The sequence below is a fragment of the Artemia sp. Qi Xiang Cuo genome, chromosome 19 (assembly GCF_049724085.1).
Source record: "Artemia sp. Qi Xiang Cuo chromosome 19, ASM4972408v1, whole genome shotgun sequence".
NCBI lineage: Eukaryota > Metazoa > Arthropoda > Branchiopoda > Anostraca > Artemiidae > Artemia > Artemia sp. Qi Xiang Cuo.
In genome coordinates, this window is record NC_142812.1 from 49,626,568 (window position 1) to 49,645,516 (window position 18,949).

The following is an 18,949-nucleotide window of genomic DNA, read 5'->3' on the forward strand; positions in this document are numbered from 1 at the left end:
ATGACAAAGAGCCTTCATATTAATTTGAACTCACAAAGGGGGATTTCCCTTTTTTTATATTTAAATCCCAGAAAATTGAATGGCGGATGTGCCAGCATTCAACTTTTAAATCAGATGGAAAAACTTGACCATGAAGAGTTGCAGTGAATAGACCGAAATACATATTATAAACCACTTTATGTATACTCAAGAATAGCCTACTTCCAGCGTTAATTATAGTTGTATACATGTTAAGTTTTTAATTGTACTATTAAGCTTTTTTTACGACTAAGCAAGTTTTTAAAGGTTTCCAGTTGTGGGAGATTTTACTGAAGAAATTAAGGTTTACAAAACCAAACTTGTAAATAAGTTAGTAAGCTACAAACGAAGGTGTCAATTGGGCTAAAGACACAATTACTCTCTATTTTTTTATGTATCACCCCCATTAAAAAAAAATTACGCTGTCATTGAAATCTTTTTTTGTTATTTTCATTGAAAAATGCCCTTTTTGGTAATTTCATGGAAAAATACTCTTTTTTGGTGATGTAAGCTTTCACTTTCACTGATGTAAATTGAAAAATTTACATAAAAAAATTTGAAAATTTTTACAATCATTGAAAAATTTGACGCCCCCCCCCACCCCAAGTATTTTTGTGAATCTGGCGCCCCTGGCTGCAAAGAAGAAAAAGTGAGGTCAAGCTGAAATAAAATATTCAAAACAAAGTTTAAATTAGGTTACACCAATTAAAATTAATATGCTATGGATTTTTTTTTATTATACTTCATTTTTTCAAAAAATATAAAATTTCATGATTTCTGTGTTGGTTTCAAAAAGACAGTTTAAACAGACACAATTATTTAAACTGAAAGATTTTAAATACGCATTAAAAAAATGTGCAATGGATCTTCTTTTTTTTCTTTCATTTTTTTTTTTTTTAGTTTCAATCCCGTAGATATGAATCAAGGATGATGCACTTTATTTACCTAAAGACACATTTTGAGTTACGAAAAAATTTGTAAATAACGAAGCAAACTGGTCATACTAAGGGGGAGAAGGGGGATATCGGAAAAATGAAATAAGTATATTTTTAGGTCTAAATTCTTAAAGAGGACTGTGATAAAAAAGAAGAAGGTTAAAAAACTGAAAATGTTAACTTTCGTTCTTTAACGTTATTTAAAGTTTGCCAAACAAGTTAGGCTAGTCGTAAGTTGCCGCTGTGGATGGCTAGGACGTCATGATTAGTAACCAATTGAAAAAAAAAGACTGGTCCCAATTCCGATTCTTATCCCGAGTCTTCCTCGCTGACTCGATTTCAAATCCAACAGTACTTTTAATTTTTTTAAATATGTCGAGATAAATACTTACAAATAAAGCGGCTAATTAAGTAGTATTGGTACATGCAAACCGCTGCATCGAAATTTAATTATTCAATCTTGGGGAGTTCCAGCAATAAATTTATTTGAGTGAAAAAAAAGAAGACAAAGTCTTTTAACACACAGTGGATCCATTTCAAGAACCGCGATATTTACTCGATTTTTATCCTTGGAAAGACGCTTATTCTACCAATTCCAATTTTTTGTGCCATCACTAGTTATGGAATAAAAAAAAAAACATCCTTTATGAACCTAGAAGTTGTCATTCCAGAGACACCAATTGGAGTAGGATGGGGTTCGGGCAGCGGGGATTTTAAAAAATAAGGCAAATCTAGATGTTTAAAGCAATTTTTCGTTTGTTCATTGAAAAAAGAAAAGAAATCCTCCCCCCCCCTATATTTTTGTGAATTCGTGCCCCTGCACCATTCCAAGACGAGGGGTCTCAGTCACCCAAAAGAGTGAAGCCCCTGACTGAAAAAGAACCTTATATTAATTAATTAACAGAATTCCAAGCTCTTATTGCCAAGCTGAGATCAAACCCACTGCGTCACTACAGGAGACGATTCTATCACGGTTTCTTCACATGTTTCTAACACGGTTTCTAACTTCGATTTCTTTAATGACGAAGATTCTCGGTGGCAGCGGATATCTTTAAAACTCCATGATATACATGAAATAGGCAATCAGGACAACACTTAATTTGTGATTCATCGTCACAATTAAGAATTAAAAGTTAAATTTAGAAATGAAATTCTTAATTAGAATCGAAATAATTAAGTTCTAGCTTGTTTAAGATAATCCTTTAGTTCCTTTTCTACTTAGTTGTACTGCCCATCAAAGAACTTCAAACTTTACAAAGACTTTAAAGGTGTTAACACTGTTTAAGGTGTTTCATTTTATACAATGGAAGGTAAAAAAAAGTAAGCAAGGTAATCAAACAAAAGATGACGCGCCAGGTTACTGTTCGTACTTATAAGGAAAAATGCCGAGACAGCCTTTAAAAAACGCTAAAAAACGTATCAAAAATTTGTTTAGATGCATTTTTGCAAAAATTTCGAGGGTGGGGGGTAAACTACTACTACTACTAACATGTCACCGCAGCACCAGGTCGCCTGAGGCCAACACAGCTACGCAAGCTCCTCCTCCATCCTAATCTATTCAAAGTCTCCCTTTTTACACCCTCCCACGAAGTTCCCATTTCCTTTAAATCTTTCTTTATGACGTCCTCCCACGCCAGACGAGGACGACCTGCTTTCCGTTTAGCTAATTTCTTAAACCACATTGGCATGACATAACATAAAGAAAGAAAAACGAGCAAAAACTCCGGTGTCTACAGAATTCCTTCTTCGTGTGGTCTTTGGTATATCGAAAGAACTGATCAGCGACTTACGGATAGATTAACTCAGCACTCTACCTCAATTAATATTACACTTAAAAAGCGGGAAAAAACTGAAAATTTTTACTCTGCCGTTGCAGAGCACATTTTTGAAAACCCAGACCATACTATTTTGTTTAATCAAAATTTAACATCCGAAAATAATTCCGCATGACAAAAGTATTGTCCAGCACTACAGAGAAGTTGTTAAAACTTATAAATACCAACATTTAGGTCTAGCTTTGAACAGGGATTCAGGTGATTTATGAATAAATAAGTCGTATTTCGGTTTTCTCAAAAGAGAAGCCGATACTTTAATAGTCTCAGATATAAACTTTGTAACACTTTCCCAATCACTTAATCAGACACGTCAACAACCTCTTAAGTCTCAAAGAGTGTCTACGAGGAATGCAATTATTAAAATCAGGAGTCAGATGACATAACTCTCAAACTCATTCTATGGTGTTTCGTTTTGGTTTGAGTGAATGAATGTTTTTCTATTATTTCTCAGTTATTCGCTAGTATCCGTCGAAGGTGGTTCAATTTTGAATTTCTTTATAAATCACGGATATTGGTGAATGACTCACTTTTATTATTGTTAGGTATTTGGTTTTAATTCGTAAATTTTTTTGGGTTTTATTTAATTTTATTTATTTTTTAATTTTTTGTTTTTTTTCACATTCACATTGACTTTCAACGTTTTATTTGTTGGTTTGTTCTTTGGCAGTCGCATTGATTATATTTTTTCGCTTCGCACTGAAGAAGAGAGGCGTTTGTCCCCTCGAAATATTCGCTTTGTTTTTTTTTTTTTTTCAGTATTTTCAATTGGCCTTTAAAACCATATTTTTGCTCGTTTTTCCCTAGACGGATGGCCGAAAAGAACAATCTTCAACAAACTGTCATTCTTCATCCGCACAATGTGCCCTAGCCACCTCAACCTTTCTTTCATTATAGCCCTAGAGAGCGGTATTGAACCACATTTTTCGTACAACCTATTGTTTGAAATACGGTCAGTCAGCCGGGTACCCAGAACAATCCTTAAGCAATTTCTCTGGAAAAAATCTAGCAAATCTTCATCCGCTTTTCGGGTCGTCCATGCTTCAGAGCCATATTTGACCACTGTCATCACTGTAGCTTCTAATATTCTAATCTTGGTTTGCAGACTTATCTTCCAATTCTTCCAAACATTTTTTAACTGTGAAAAAACACCCTGAGCCTTGGCTTTTCTACTTTTAATATCTTCACTGTTAACACCATCTTTACTAATAATACTACCAAGGTAAGTGAAGCTACCCACCTAATCAATCTTTTCATTATCCAATGTCACCTTTTCATCTTCACTTATTCCTAGCCTTAGTCTTCTTAACATTAATTTTCAAACCTATTCTAGCCCCCTGAACTCGCAAAACCTCCAAAAGTTCATTAATTTTGCTCACACTTTCATCTAGGATGCTTAAATCATCAATTTCAATCCGAAGTTTATATATATGTAAAAAGGAAAACTATCAAAAATGAAAATGCACGCACCAGTGAAGAACTAATGAGATCATTAGACTCTCTAATGCTCTCTAATGACTTCTCTAGAGATCATTGAGATCATTAAATCATAAACCGATAATCAGGCTCAAACTATTTTCATTTTAAGAGGGGTTTCTGATGCGCCTTACTTTACTTTTCGAACTATTTTTCCAGGAGCTGGGGTATGACACTGAATTTTGAGAGGCGATGTCTTTTTCACGTTAACAGTTCTCGCCACGAGACAATCTTTTCAGGAGAGTTTTAAAGTTTAATTTTTTTTTTAGCCTAAACACATTTTTACGGATCCCCTGAAAGTTCTGTAAATTATTAGCTTTTCTATTTGAATATCAAACTGTATTTAAACACGCGAAAAATGTCATAGACAGCTCAGTTTAAACACACAATTAATTTCTAAGACTGCTTCCTCCCTGCTTATATAATTCCCTATTTCAGCAACACTCAGCTTCAGATATAATCGTGTCACATTATTCAATGGGTAACTAAAGCAAACACGGGCGGATCTTTCAATTAAGACAGCAAAATCAGTAAAATAATAAGCATAAATTGTTCGTCTTCATATCCTGAGATATTTGTCTAAAAAATTACATAGAGACCTCAGTTTAAACACATAATTAATTTCTAAGACTGCTTCCTTCTGCTTATATAATTCCCTATTTCAGCAACACTTAGCTCCAGAATTAACTGTGTCACATTATTCAATGGGTACCTGAAGCAAACACGGGTAGATCTTTCAATTAACACAGCAAAATAAGTAAAATAATAAGCAAAAATTGTTCGTTTTCATATCCTGAGATATTTGTCAGGGAATAAAGCTAAATAGGCGACTGAAACCTACGGAAACAACGTCAAAAAGAAAGAAAGACTTTGAAGTATTGTACCCCTCACCTGTGGCCTCCTATTTTACCGGGACTCTGTTACTGGCCTCCCAAATAATCCTCGAGTTTGTGAATTTCTGTACAATTCTTATTGAAATTATCAAATAAAGTCTGTTTCTTGATTTTTTGTCAATCACCCCCAAAGTTTTTATGATTATTGCCCTCCTCTCCCGTTACGTACCATGTTGGTATTCTGTATGGCACTTTGGTCTGGCTGTTTTCGGCGGGTATAGTGGCACCAACTGTAGAATAAGGGAAGGGGGGCCCTTGCCCCCTATATTCTAAAAAACATTTTTTTTTAGTATTTTCTTTAAAAAATATCCTTTTGTAATATTTTCATTCAAAAAGTCGTCCAACATTCCCCCAATCTTGTCGTGAATTGGTGTCACTATCAGTCGTGGGTGGCAATTCATTAATCTCTTCTTTTAGTGTGTTCGTTTTTCCGCCCTACATTCCCGGCCAGAACCTTGCAGAGGGAATACGGTGACGTATCTGTCTGTAATCGTTGCGTTTACTGCTGAATAAATCTGTCTGTCTGTCTATATAAGTACAAAAGAAAAATCAACTCACACCTAGAAAAGATTTTTTTTCAGATTTTTTTTCAGAGTTGTTTGCCGACAGTAATGAGCTCTTGATGATTCACTGATATTTTGTTGACAAAAGGACAACAAATTAGTACTTTCGTTTTAAAACATTTCATTCTCTCTCTATTTTCTCTCTCTTCACTTCATTATCTCTCTCAATTTCATTCATTATTACTCTCTTATACGTTTTAGTTTCCCTTTTTTCGCTCTTTCCGTTGATAAGGGTTTCCGAATGAGAAAGCAAAACATTCAGGCTTTATTATTTTTTCTATTTTACTGTCTCAACTGAAATACATTCTTCAGGGTTTTTTTTCGCTCTATTGTATAATGTTGTTTTGTGTAATAAGCCATCTTTTGAAAAATTGATGCTAATGTACACTATTCAAACAGCTAAAAGTTTAAGTTGAAATACCATTCTTGAACTTTTCCTTCAAATAACTTCCCCGTGAACAAAAGAGGGAGGGGGAAGAGGAAACAAGTGCCTTTTTCGACCCAAAGTCCTCGGTTAGAGGATCCTTTAGAGCAATCTTGTAGGGGGGGGGGGGGGGTTATCGGACCAAAATTGTAAAATTACTTCGTCATCTTGGCAAAGAATGTTGCCCCCATAAAGAATGCACACACAGGAAGGTCAAAATAATAGCTGATTATTTTTATAATATACAATTCTTTAATTAGAAGCTAAATAATAGCCAAATAATTTTAACTACCCTGTGGTAGCACAGTGAATCGATGTTCTGTTTGGCAATACGGGATACAGGGTTACCAACTACCAACGTCTAAAAAGGGTGCAAATCCAGGCAAAAGAAGTGCAAATCCGGCCAAAAAGGAGTGTTTTTAGCTAAAAAAAAAAGAGTGCAAATGAAAAAATTGCGTATCCCCGCTTTTGCGCCCTTTCTGAGGTAAAAAGAGTACATTTCACACGAAAACGGTAAAAGTTGGCAACCCTGTTCCTTGGGTTAAATGCTTTTTTAACGAATATGCCAACTATTGACGTTTAAAGAGAACGAAAACTGACACCCAAAAAGAGAGATTTTTCTTCTTCCTTATCCCCTCTGAGATAAAAAAGAGTGCATTTCACACGAAAAGTGGGTAAGTTGGCAAGGTTTGGCGGCAGGCTTGCTACTTGTCCCTGTAAAAAAAAGATCCAGCAACTGAAACGCCGATTCGACACCTTATGCGCCAGCAATGGCGCCGGAGGATCTTTATTTTTATTATACCTAATTAATAACTAATAAATCTTTTACAATATAATAATAGCTGCATGAGTCACCGAAAATTGTTTGATGCAAGCAAATACAAAATCGAGCCTCTAAGTCCGGAATTGAGAAAAAACGAAAATGGACTGAGTGTAAATTTAACATCCAGTAGATGAGTTTTCCTTTTATTATGGTACCAACCAAGAACCCAACTATGTATTTTACCTTCTTCTTCAGTAATATCAACAGGTTCAAAAGAATCATAATCATCATCTTCTTCTTCATCATCGCCATCTTCGCCCGATTCTTCCTGTATATCAGGCTCAACTGATCGTGAGGTAGTTTGAATTGGTGTTTCAGGTGGCGGAGGAACAAAGACCCGAGTATTATCTTCTTCTTCTTCTTCGTCAATTCCGTCTTCACTATCGTCATACTACAAAAAATTTAACTCTTAAAAAACTAATAATAACCTCTTAAATATGTTTGTATAATTTCTCTTAATTCAATACAAACTCAAAATTATACTAATTATAAAGAAAAAACAGAAACAGGGAGAAAAAGTTATTTCGGTGGTGGCGGGAAGGTAGCATTACTACAAAAAAAAAACAACTGAAAACTGAAAAAATATTTAGGTCTTGAGGGCACAGGTGCCCAAAGCACCCCCCCCCTTCCACATATGTGTCTGAAATACAAAAATGTGTCAAATAAAATGTATAGTTTGTCGGGTGAGCAACAGGAATAGGGGATGACAAACATTAAGCTTAATCCTGTTCTCACTCTTAAGAAGAAAAAAATTTCCTCCATTATGGTACTTGTGGGACAAATTATGTAAGAATTGAAAAAAAAAAGATATCGTGATGTTTTGAGCGAGGCATACTCGGAGAAAACCCACTAGGTACGCGGTTTGGGCACTTTAAGGAAGACTACGGATTAACAGCTTTTTCCCCAATTTTCTTCCCTGAGAATTAGGCTACTCTTTTCTACTAAGCATTTAAGGTTTACATCCTCTGCGCAACTTTTCGTTTGTTATATTTCAGAAATCCTATAGTTTTACATTGTATCATCATAAGGTGACCATTTGCTGCCATTGAGATTCAGCCATCTATAGATTTACACTTTCAAAATGTAATTTACTTTTTGTTAATTAATTTAAAAAAACTTTCCACAAAATAAGTTCTTCCAAGGAAAAGTAAAGAGCTTCGTTTAGCCAAAAATGAGCAGAAATAAAGTCAAATAATCTTCCAAGTTAAAACTACCACAAATCAGTATCGATAAATAAATGAAACTCAAAACAAGCAAAAATTAACATGAGTAGGGCTGGTGACCCCCATGCCTTCTTAAGACCAGAAAACAATTTGAGCTTTACCGAAAAAAAAAACAACAACAACCAAAAACCAAATGACCGTGGATTGTCAATTTAATTGACATACATTGATATTTATTCCTTAAAGTTTTGATAATTTTTATTTATGAATAAGAAAAGTGAAAACATTTCAAACTAGTGTTGTTTTCAGTAAAGCGCAAATTAGGTTCTGGCATTGAGAAGGCATGGGGGTTATCAGCCCTATTCATGTTAATTTTTGTTTGTTTTGAGTTTGAATCGGTAATCTATTGTAATTTCTGCTTGTTCTGAATTTTAGTTATTTATTAATGGGGATTTGTGGTAGTTTTTGGGAATGAATAATAATGTTGCAGATGAGATGTGTAATCACTTCGCTACTATTGGACAGCGTGTGTCATCATCGGTGCCAGTATTTGATCAAGATGGAGATTTTCGTCAGTTCCTACCTGAAGATTGTGATGTGTCTGCGTACCTTAAATCTGTAACTATTGATGAATTATTTGATGTTATAAATAATATGAAAAATGGTGCATCAGGAGGCGATTTTATTTCGTTGAAGGTTTTGAAGTCGATTTTACCAGTTATATCTAGTCATTTTTTATGACTGATAAATAATTGTTTAAAAGCTAGAATATTTACTGATTTTCTAAATTGCGCGAATGTTATCACGATATTTAAATGATGGGATAAGAATTGTTTTAGTGATTATAGACCGATTTCTTTACTGCCATTTATTTCTAGAGTGTTTGAAAAGTTGATTCATAGTAGGATGGTAAGTTTTTTCGAGAAAAGACAATTTTTTAGTTCTAGTCAGATTGGGTTTAGGAGTCATCATTCTACAGAGCATGGAGTTTTGTTTTTAACAACTTTTATTAATGATGCTTTAGACAAGGGTCTGAAGATAGCTTCGATATTTTTGGATATTACTAAAGCATTTGACTCTGTTGATCATGATATACTAGTTCAAAAGCTATATAGTAGTGGTATACGTGGTGATTTTTTAAATGTGATAGTTAGTTTTCTTAGTGGAAGGACTCAGTGTGTCGTGATGGATGGAGTTACATCTAAAATTGAATATATTTCGATTGGAGTACCCCAGGGTTCCGTTTTGGGCCCTTTGTTGTTTTTGGTTTATATTAATGACCTTTGTAGAGCTTCAAGTAATGTGTCTTGTTCTTTAGACCTTGATACTTACGGTACTAAAGGAATTCCACCATGTTTTGCTGATGATGCCCATTTTACTGCAGCTGCTAGAACTGAAAATGAGTTGATGACTATATTGAAACAAGGTGTTTCTTCGACTGAAAAGTGGATGCGAGTAAATAATTTGATTTATGGTATAATTACTGGACATTACCCATGGATTAATAGGATAGATGTAGGGAACCATACTATTGTAAGATCTACTAGTACTAGATACCTTGGTGTTATAATTGATGAAAGCCTTAGTTTTAAAGACCATATTGCATCTGTTAACAGCAAATTGTCTCGTAATATTGGTATTATGCGTAAACTTAGGTATCTTTTTCCGTGTGAAATTCTGAGAATGTTGTATTTTTCTATGGTTCATCCATATCTCATTTACTGTTGTATGGTTTGGTCGAAAACATTCGTAACTCACCTCCATCCTTTCTGCGTGACACAGAATATGGCAATTAGAGTTCTTTATGGTAATCAAATTGACCTATCTGTATCGGTGAGGCATCTTTACCGCGAGTATAAAATTCTACCGTTGGCAGGAATATGTGTATTCTATAATAATCTGTTTATGTTTAAATATTTAGCTTCGGAGTTACCATCATGTTTTTCAGGAATGTTTAGTCTTGCGTCTAATATTCATGATCATTTGACACGATCTCCTCAATTGGTGCGAAGACCAGCTATGGTCACGTCTAGGTCTAGGTTTTCAATTCGCCATATTGTTCCGTTAGTTTGAGAGAGTTTGCCAGAGGATTTGATGATTGTTGGGGGGTTTGCAGGATTTTCGTAAGTCGCTAAAGAACCATTGTTTTGATGTGTATATTTTGAATGCATTATTCCACGCCACTTAAGTTTTGTTTTTGAGGAGGGCTTAGTTGCAGCTGAATATGATTATAATTATTATAATTTTGTTGGGTGTTGTTTGGAGGTTCGTTGGGTTTCGGTTCCGGTAAGTTGAGCTCTAATTATGTTTTTTTTTCTCTATTTCTTTTTTTTTGTTTTTTTCTGTCTTTTTTTTTGGTTTATTGGTTTTTTGATTTATTAGGAGGGTTTTCTCCCGCACAAGCATTGCTTCAGGGAATCGATGATGTATATATTTTTTTTTTAAATAAACCCATTGTTACTTTACGCCTGGAAGATTATTTTACTTTATTTTTGCTCATTCTTAGCTTAAGGGAGCTCTTTACTTTTCTTTGAAAAACTTGTTTTGCAGAAATTTTTTTTTAAATAATGTTTGTTCGTTTTTTATCGACTTAGTCTTTTTCATGGAAAAAGAAATATTTTATATCTTTTCAGTTTTATTGTCTATAAGAATCCATAGTATGGGTTGCTATTTGTATGTCGTAGAAGCTTTTTCAACAATTTTTAATCGTGAAACACAGTATTTTTAATTTAATTTTATAGCTTCTGAAGTTGACCTGAAAAATAAAACTTAACATCATTCCCAAAAGATTTTATCTATGCTCTTTGACAACCTGGACTTACACTCTTTTTATTTATTGGAATTGTAACAGCAGAAGTAGATACAGTAGTATCCCCAAAAGTTTCAACTTAATACCCCCAGTCGTTCTTGATGCTGAGGAATCTTATTGGCAACCATTTAAAAAAAAGCCTTTCTATTTAGTTTTAAAGCAACATTTAGTTTTAAAGCATAATGAGCCAATTGCATAATTGTGGGGGATCGACATGCCTAATATCCCTAAAGACATAGTTGCTGGACTGTTCTACTATGCTGAACATAGTGAGTGTCTCAAAGTTTTGACTGGATGCGTTTGGAAAATGAATGGGCTTGGGAGAAGGGCTGCTTGCCGTCCAACCTCTTGTTACTCTAAGAGTGTCATCTTAATAACTTTAGCGTCATTAGTTACATTAATTGTAGTGGCAGTATTCAAAGTATACATATAGTGCCTTCTGGCTAGTTAAAAATTTCCCCAACAACTTACCCTTATAGGTCTAAGTTAATAATATAAGTTGACAATGTGGGGAGGTTGACATCCCCAAAGACATAAATACTGGACCTTTCAATAATGATGAAAATAGTAGTTCTCTTAAAAATTTCATTGGATCTGTTTTGGGATAGCATTGTGGGGGGGGGGGGGAGGCTCGTTGTCCTTCTTCCACTTTTGACTCTTAATAAGGGCACAAGATCTTTCGACTTCTCATCCAATGAACCCCATCCGATCTGAAGTTTATACGACCATCCGTTCTATAAGAATCTTATATGCCCGGGGCATAACTCAGACCCTTGCACTTAGGCTCTGGAGGGTTGTGTCCACCTTGAAGCCATCGTTATATGGTCTTAGGACTATTGTTAACAAAATGGCTATCTCATAATCTTGATTAGATGCGTTTGGGGAAAACAGGATGTCAGGGAGGAGGGGGGGGCTAGTTGCCCTATATCAATTTTGACTCTTATAAGGGAACTATAACTATGCATTTCCAATCAAATAAGCTTCCTCAAGTTCAAACAACCACACCTTCATAAAAAGCTTATATGCCCCCGGGGCATAACTTACAATCCTGGCCCCCAGACTCTGGGGGGTTGTGTTAACCCCAAAGGCCCTGCTATGTAATCTTAGGACTAAAAAAAAGGTAAAGAATACGGCGTTAGACTTTACAGTCCCTACCGAAGGTGCTGATCTCCGTTTCATGGCCTTTCAGCCAGGAAATGCAATGAGGGGTTGGTGGCCAGCCATCTTGTGCTTTCGCACACCCTTCCTGTTTACCTTCCCCAGAATTCTCCAGGTATCCATTTAAGGCTGGGTAGACTCTGTACTGCTTTTCTTTGGACTGCTTTTAAAAAAATGGCTATCTCAAATTTCAGTAATATGGCACATAGAAAAATATAAATTTCTTAATATAATAGCTATAATATATAATTATCAGTTATTAATCTTATTTTAGAACAAACTTATCTTGTCTTGTGTTTTTTTAAACAAAAATATCTGTTTTGCGTTCACGTTCCCGTTGAAGACTCAGAAGCCATTCTAATCCTTTCATCCCACGACATTAAACGACAAAATATGTTTAAAATAATTTAGCTTTTTAACTCTAATAAATAAAAATTATTAAAACTTTAAGGAATATATATCAGTATATGTATACTAAACTGACAATCCCCAGCCATTTTTTTTTTTTAAGCGCAAATTATATTATGGTCTTGAGAAGGTATGGGGGTCGTCAAAGACATAATTTTCAGACCTTTCAACTATGCTGAACAAAATTGCTATCCCAAAATTTTTATTAGATGTGCTTTGGGAATTGATGGGCGTGGGGGGTGCCCTCCAATCACTTTTGACTAATAAAAAGGGCACTAGCCTTTTCAGTTTTCAATCGGATGAACCTTTTTCGAAGTTTCTACGACAACAAATGGCCATCTCAAAATTTTATCAGATGCATTTCGAGAAAATAAGAGGTTTGGGGGTCGGGGGGTTGTGTGGGTATCCACCATTCCATTACTCTCAATTTGAAAAAAGACACTAGAACTTCTGATTACCAATCCAATGAGCCCCCTCTAAAGTTTATACGATCACCCTTTCTATATATACCTTAAATGCTCCCAGGGCAGAAATTACGAACCTTGCCCTGAGGGCTGTGGGGGGAGGGTTGTCATCCTCAAAGACATAATTTCTGGACCTTTCAATTACGTTGAACAAAATGGCTATCTAAAAATTTAGATTGGATATGTTTGGGGGAATGGTGGGCGTGGGAGGGCGGTTACCTTACTTTAGACCTTAGTTCCTCCAACGCCATCCAGGGCGCATAGAGCATCAGCGAGACTCCACCATTCTTCTCGAAGCTGGGCAGCGGCTAATACATCCGCCCAGTCTGGCACAATAGCAGTGTTTATTGTTTCTCGGTCTTTTTCGTACGTCCGGCATGTAGTATTCATGGGCCTGCCTCTACGTCATGAGCCCCCTGGATTCCATTGGAATGTCATCTTCGGTAGTCTACTATCAAGCATGCGTAATACGTGACCAAGAAAGCGCCAGCATCTATACGTGATTACTTCTGTGACAGGTGGTTGCATGGTGCGTGGTTCGTATTTGTTCGTTGGTAACTCGATGGCACCAGCGGACGTGCAACAATCGTCGGAGACAGTAATTCTCAAAGGCTAGCAGACGTTTTTCAAGAGTTTGGTCGAGTTTCCAGGTTTCATACGGGTAAAGCAGTATGCTCATCACGTTGCTGATGAAGAGTCTCATTCTAAGCCTTAATGAGAATTTTGGAGATTTCCATATTGATGAGAGCTTCAAGGCAGTCTCTGCCATCCCAATTCTGGTCTGGAACTCTTTAGCTATGTTGCTTCTCTTCAACTATACTGCCAAGGTATCAAAAACATGATACTTGCTCGACTCTTTCGCCCTTATGGAAGATCTCGAGAGGTTGATCGCTGCTAACAGCCATAAAATTCGTCTTCTTTACGTTAACTTGTAGTCACACGGTTAAAGAATTCTTGAAGGTTAGCCTTGTCTTCATCTAGAAGGGTGATGTCGTCAGCAAATTCTACATCTGACAGTTGTTTTGAGTTGTCAAGTCTTACTCCTTTGCCGTTAGCATTTCGGAGGAGAAGTCGATGACAATGATGAACAGGAGGGGAGACAACACGCATCCCTGCTTAACCCCCGAATCAAGGGGGGTTAGTTGTCCTCCAATCACTTTCAACTATTAAAAGGGCACTACCCCTTTCAATTTCCAATTGAATGAGTCCTTTTCAAAGTTTCTACGACAACTCCTTCGCTACAAAATGCCCTGGTCTTCTAATAATAAAAATATATATATACAATAAGAATAATACAATGTGCCCACATCGCTCTTTACTTAGGCAGCGCTATTGCACTGCCTATGATAAACCAGATATAAATTAGTATTTTTAGTACAAAATCTAAAAGGAGAAAAAAAGCATATACGTGACAAAAATGCAACTTCAATGAAAGCCAAATTCAAAATCATAGGCAGCGCAATAGCGCTGCCTAAGTAAAAGAATGATGTTGACAGTGTTTTTTTTGTTCTTGGTCTTAGACCAGGGCACTTCATATCGAAGAATTTGTCGTAGAAACTTCGAAAAGAGCTCATTCGATTGAAAATTGGAGTGGCTTGTGCCCTTTTTAATAGTCGAAAGTGATTGGAGGGCAACCAATGCCCCTTCCACGCCCACCATTTCCCCAAACACATCCAATCCAAATTTTGAGATAGCCATTTTGTTCAACGTACTTGAAAGTACTGTAAATTAGGTCTTTGAGGATGACGACCCCCCCCCCCACAGCCCCCAGGGCAAGGGTTGTAAGTTATGCCATGGGCGCATATAAGGTTTTTTTTATAGAAAGCGTTGTCGTAGAAACTTCAAAAAGGGCTCATTTGATTGGAAATTGAAATGGCTAGTACCCTTTTTAATAGTCGAAAGTGATTGGAAGGCAAATAACACCTCTTCTACGCCCACCATTTATCTAAACACATCCAATCAAAATTTTGAGATATCCATTTAGTTCAATGCAGTTGAAAGTTCTGGAAATAAGGTCTTTGAGGATGATACTCCCCCCAGAGCCCTCAGGGCTAAGGTTGTAAGTTGTGCCCTGGGGGCATATAAGGTTTTTATTGAAAGCTTTGTCGTAAAACCATGAAAAAGGGCCCATTTGATTGGAAATTCAAAGGGCTAGTGTCCTTTTTAATAGTTGAAAGAAATTTGAAGGAAAATAAACCTGCTCTCAAACCCATTGTCTCTCCCAACACGTCAACACAAAATTTCTAGATAGCTATTCTGTTCCCCGCAGTTATAAGTTATGGAAATCAGGTCTTTGAGGATGATGACCCCCTCAGAGCCCTCGGGTTAAGGGTTGTAAGTTGTGCCCTGGGGGCATCTAAGTTTTTTTTTTATAGATAGTGATGTTATAGAAACTTCAAAAAGGGCTTATTCGATAGGAATTTAGAAGGAATTATGCCCTTTTTAATAGTCGAAAGTCACTGAAGGATAACTAACATCCCTCTCACACCCACTGTTTCCCCAAACACATCCAATTAAAATTTTGAGATAGCCATTTTGTTCGACGTAGTTAAAAAGTCTGGAAATTATGTTTTCGAGGATGACACTCCCCCCCCCACAGCCCTCAGGGCAAGGGTTGCACGTTGTGCCCTGGGGGGCATAAAAGTTCTTTTTTTATAGAAAGCGTTGTCGTAGAAACTTCAAAAAGGAATAATTCGATTGGAAATGAAACGGCTAGTGCCCTTTTAAAAGTCGAAATAATTGGATGGCAAGTAAACCTTGACGATGACAACTCCCTCACAGCCCTCAGGTCAAGGGATGTAAATTATGCCCTGGGGCGTATAAGGTTTTTATAAAAAGCGCTGTCGTAGAAACTTCAAACAGGGCTCATGGAAATTGAAAGGACTAGAGCCCATTTTGATATTCGGAAGTGATTGGAGGGCAACTAACCCCCTCTCACGCCCACCATTTCCAAAATTCTGACAATGCCAAAATTGCCCCTGATGCAGATTCAACCTCACAGTTCCACCTCCGATCAATTTTTTTCATTACGATACGATTCCCAAATAGTCCATCGCTAACATTAATCATACATGCAAGAGTTGGTTCTTTTTTCAACCTCCAATCAATTATAAAGCGAAGACGGGTGAATACAAAAAAAACAATATTTTATTACCAAAAATAATGTGCAATTAAGGTTATTCTCTGCATACTAATCTTGGCGATGGGGGCATTTGTCATTTTTGTGAATAAGCTTTATAATATCATCTTCATAAAATGTCACAACCAATGATTTGAAGTGAGCTATGAAGTTTTTTTTTTTTTTTTTATCGCCTCGTCAAGTTGGAGCCGCCACCCTCCCGCCACTTCTTCAGTTCATGAAAGGATTAAAGTCACTCAGCAAGTCAGGACTAAAGGATGGGTACTCAGAGACGCCCTGTTTAAATAGCAAGGAAGACCGTCACCCAACAGGCGTAAAACAGAAAAAAAAAACCGTAGCGTAATTCTTTTCCGAGGAAAAATGAAAAATTATGGTAAAGTAGGTTCAACTCAATCCCCCCCCCCGATACAACCTACAACAGGATAGTCGTATTAAACCTATAATTTTGGCACTACTCGTTTAAGAAAAGATCCACCCTGCATTTCCTCTTTAATCGAATTCTTTATCCATACTATTTTAAGTGTAAAATAGTCCAATATGGATTATTCCTTCACAAATGCAATTGCTACCCAAAAGAACATATAGTTTCATTATCTTACGTTAGCCAGACGAAAAAGCCAGGCTTGTTTATTGGTCTTGTACCTTTGGGGTATAAAAATTTACAAACTTACGGTTGTTCTGTGAGCAAGTTTTCTCCAGACTTACAGACATTTACCAATTATATAAAGTAAGGCGCTAATACAACACTATCCATTGTTACGGAAAAAGAGCCAAAAACAAAAAAAACTTCAATAAAACTTCCGAGATCTTATTAACCATGCTATTACTGTTATGTTGTTCGCAATGCTGCAAAGAAATATAGGGGGAGGGTTAAACAAATCCAGCTCCCAAGAGAAATGTCAACCTATTAAAATTTCAACATATTCTCCAGTAAGTGCCCCATACTTCACGTTCTTCATTTTTACCTGTATTGACAAATTACCCCCCCCCCCCCTACGCGAAATCCATGCGTACTTTTCTTGTCATCAGCTGACAACATTCAAAAGATATGAAACTTTTTTATAAGATCATATTGAATAAGTGGTGATAGAATGTTAGGAGACAATAACCATATCTAGTGTCCTTTCTAAGAAGCAAAAGATATCATGCCACAACAAAGTAGTTTTTTGCCATTTTGGGCCACCAAACACCGATTTTAGCCCAAAGAGGGTCAAAATGCTGTGAAATATTGACATGTTGTCAGAATGAAAATTCTAAGATAGCTGATTGATCTTTCAACGTCTGAAACCACAGACAACACGTTTTGAGCCCCCAATCGAGAAAACTAGAAAAAAAAAATATAAAGAAAAAGAAATATCTATCTTAGAACCTCGGGAGGCAATAGGTTCTCGGGCGGGCTTTAAAATAAATGACTGATTTGTTCCACATTCTTTAGTCTGTGACTAATAATCTAAATTAGGCCCTCAAATTAATAGAAAGATACCTCCTCATCATCTTCGTCGTCTTCGTCATAATAATCATCATCTTCTTCATCAACATCTTCTTTCGGATCCTTGTCAAAATACTCACTAGGTGGCCTTTCTGTTGTGGTGGTAGTCGTCGTAGGAGTAGTTGCTACTGAAGGCGGCAACTCATGGTCAATATGAATATTTGGTCCGTGTCCAGATCCAGATCCCTCTATAAAAGTCTTTATTGTACGAATATAAATCAAAACAGAAGAGCAAACAACTTAGCCTACAATACATTCATCTCAAATCCTTTTAAAATCATGAAGATTTTCATCCTAGAAGGCAAAAGGGGAGGAAAAGACCAGAACATGAAGTCTGAAAGTAAGAAACTTGAAGAAACTTCAACAACAACAACATAAGCCGAAAAGAACAGCCTTTCATGTACCACCTGACTGCTGGCTACAGGTTGACTTGTCAAACCGTAAGACAATGGGGTGAAAAAACAACAACAACATTATTGTAGTTTTTCTTGGTGATTAAGAAATTACATTAAAAAAAATAACAGTGTACCATACGCAACCCCTTTCGCCAAAAAGATTATGATATAGCAGTGGTTAATTCCGGTCTTGGCGGCCTAGAAGCAGCAGAGAGAAAGAAGCATCGGGGACAATACATTTAAGACACACTGACTAAGGGATTCTAAGGCCACGCGCAAGTATGAGAGAACAAATGATTGAATGTCTGTGCTCCATGCTCAGGAGACAGAGGAGCTTGATACCCAGCTGTCTCCAAAATTATTTTTCATCCCGGGAGAGCTGAAAAACTTACATCCTGACACAAGTACACGTAAGAATCTTGCTTGAAAAAGAGAAGCGGGCACAATGTATATTAATCTTTTGTATTCAACCTAGCAGGTACATCAACGTAAACCTCTAGTTTTAGTTCTGCCCCTTTTGCACCTGAATAGAGCTTTTAAATATACCACTTTTAATACTATTGTCATTCATAAATAATTACAGAACTGCAAGATACAAAAACAACTTCACACTCCATTTCACTCCGTTCTAAGTTTTACTCTTCACTTAGCTCCACGAGGTTTATGCTTCTTTTAAAACTTTCCTTACAACCTAACTCCATCCACTTCAAGACTTCCTGCTTTTGGTTAGGAGGGGAGGTCTCAATCTTAGCCATTTGGCCATTGTTCATTATAATCCTAGAAATACGGATGAAATCCCGTTTTCTGTATCGCTTATTGCTTTACATACGGTCTTCCAAACGAGCAACTAAAACTATCTTTCCTTAGCCGTTCGCGCATCTTCCTTAACCGTTCGACAGGTCCATACTTCAGAACCATACTTTACAGATGTAACTATTATTCTAGTATCCTAATCTTAGT

At 36.5% G+C, this 18,949-nt stretch overlaps 1 protein-coding gene across 1 annotated transcript in view; it reads right to left on the reverse strand.

The window, feature by feature from the left end:
- The window catches only part of LOC148940953 (uncharacterized), a 71,146-nt gene that overhangs the window by 15,809 nt on the left and 36,388 nt on the right, over positions 1–18,949 (reverse strand). The window contains exons 3-4 of the mRNA XM_089104764.1: positions 17,589–17,782; positions 7,148–7,355 (exon numbers count right to left, since the gene is read on the reverse strand). Coding sequence (XP_088960890.1) covers positions 7,148–7,355; positions 17,589–17,782 — 402 coding nt within the window. The remainder of the gene's footprint in view (positions 1–7,147; positions 7,356–17,588; positions 17,783–18,949) is intronic.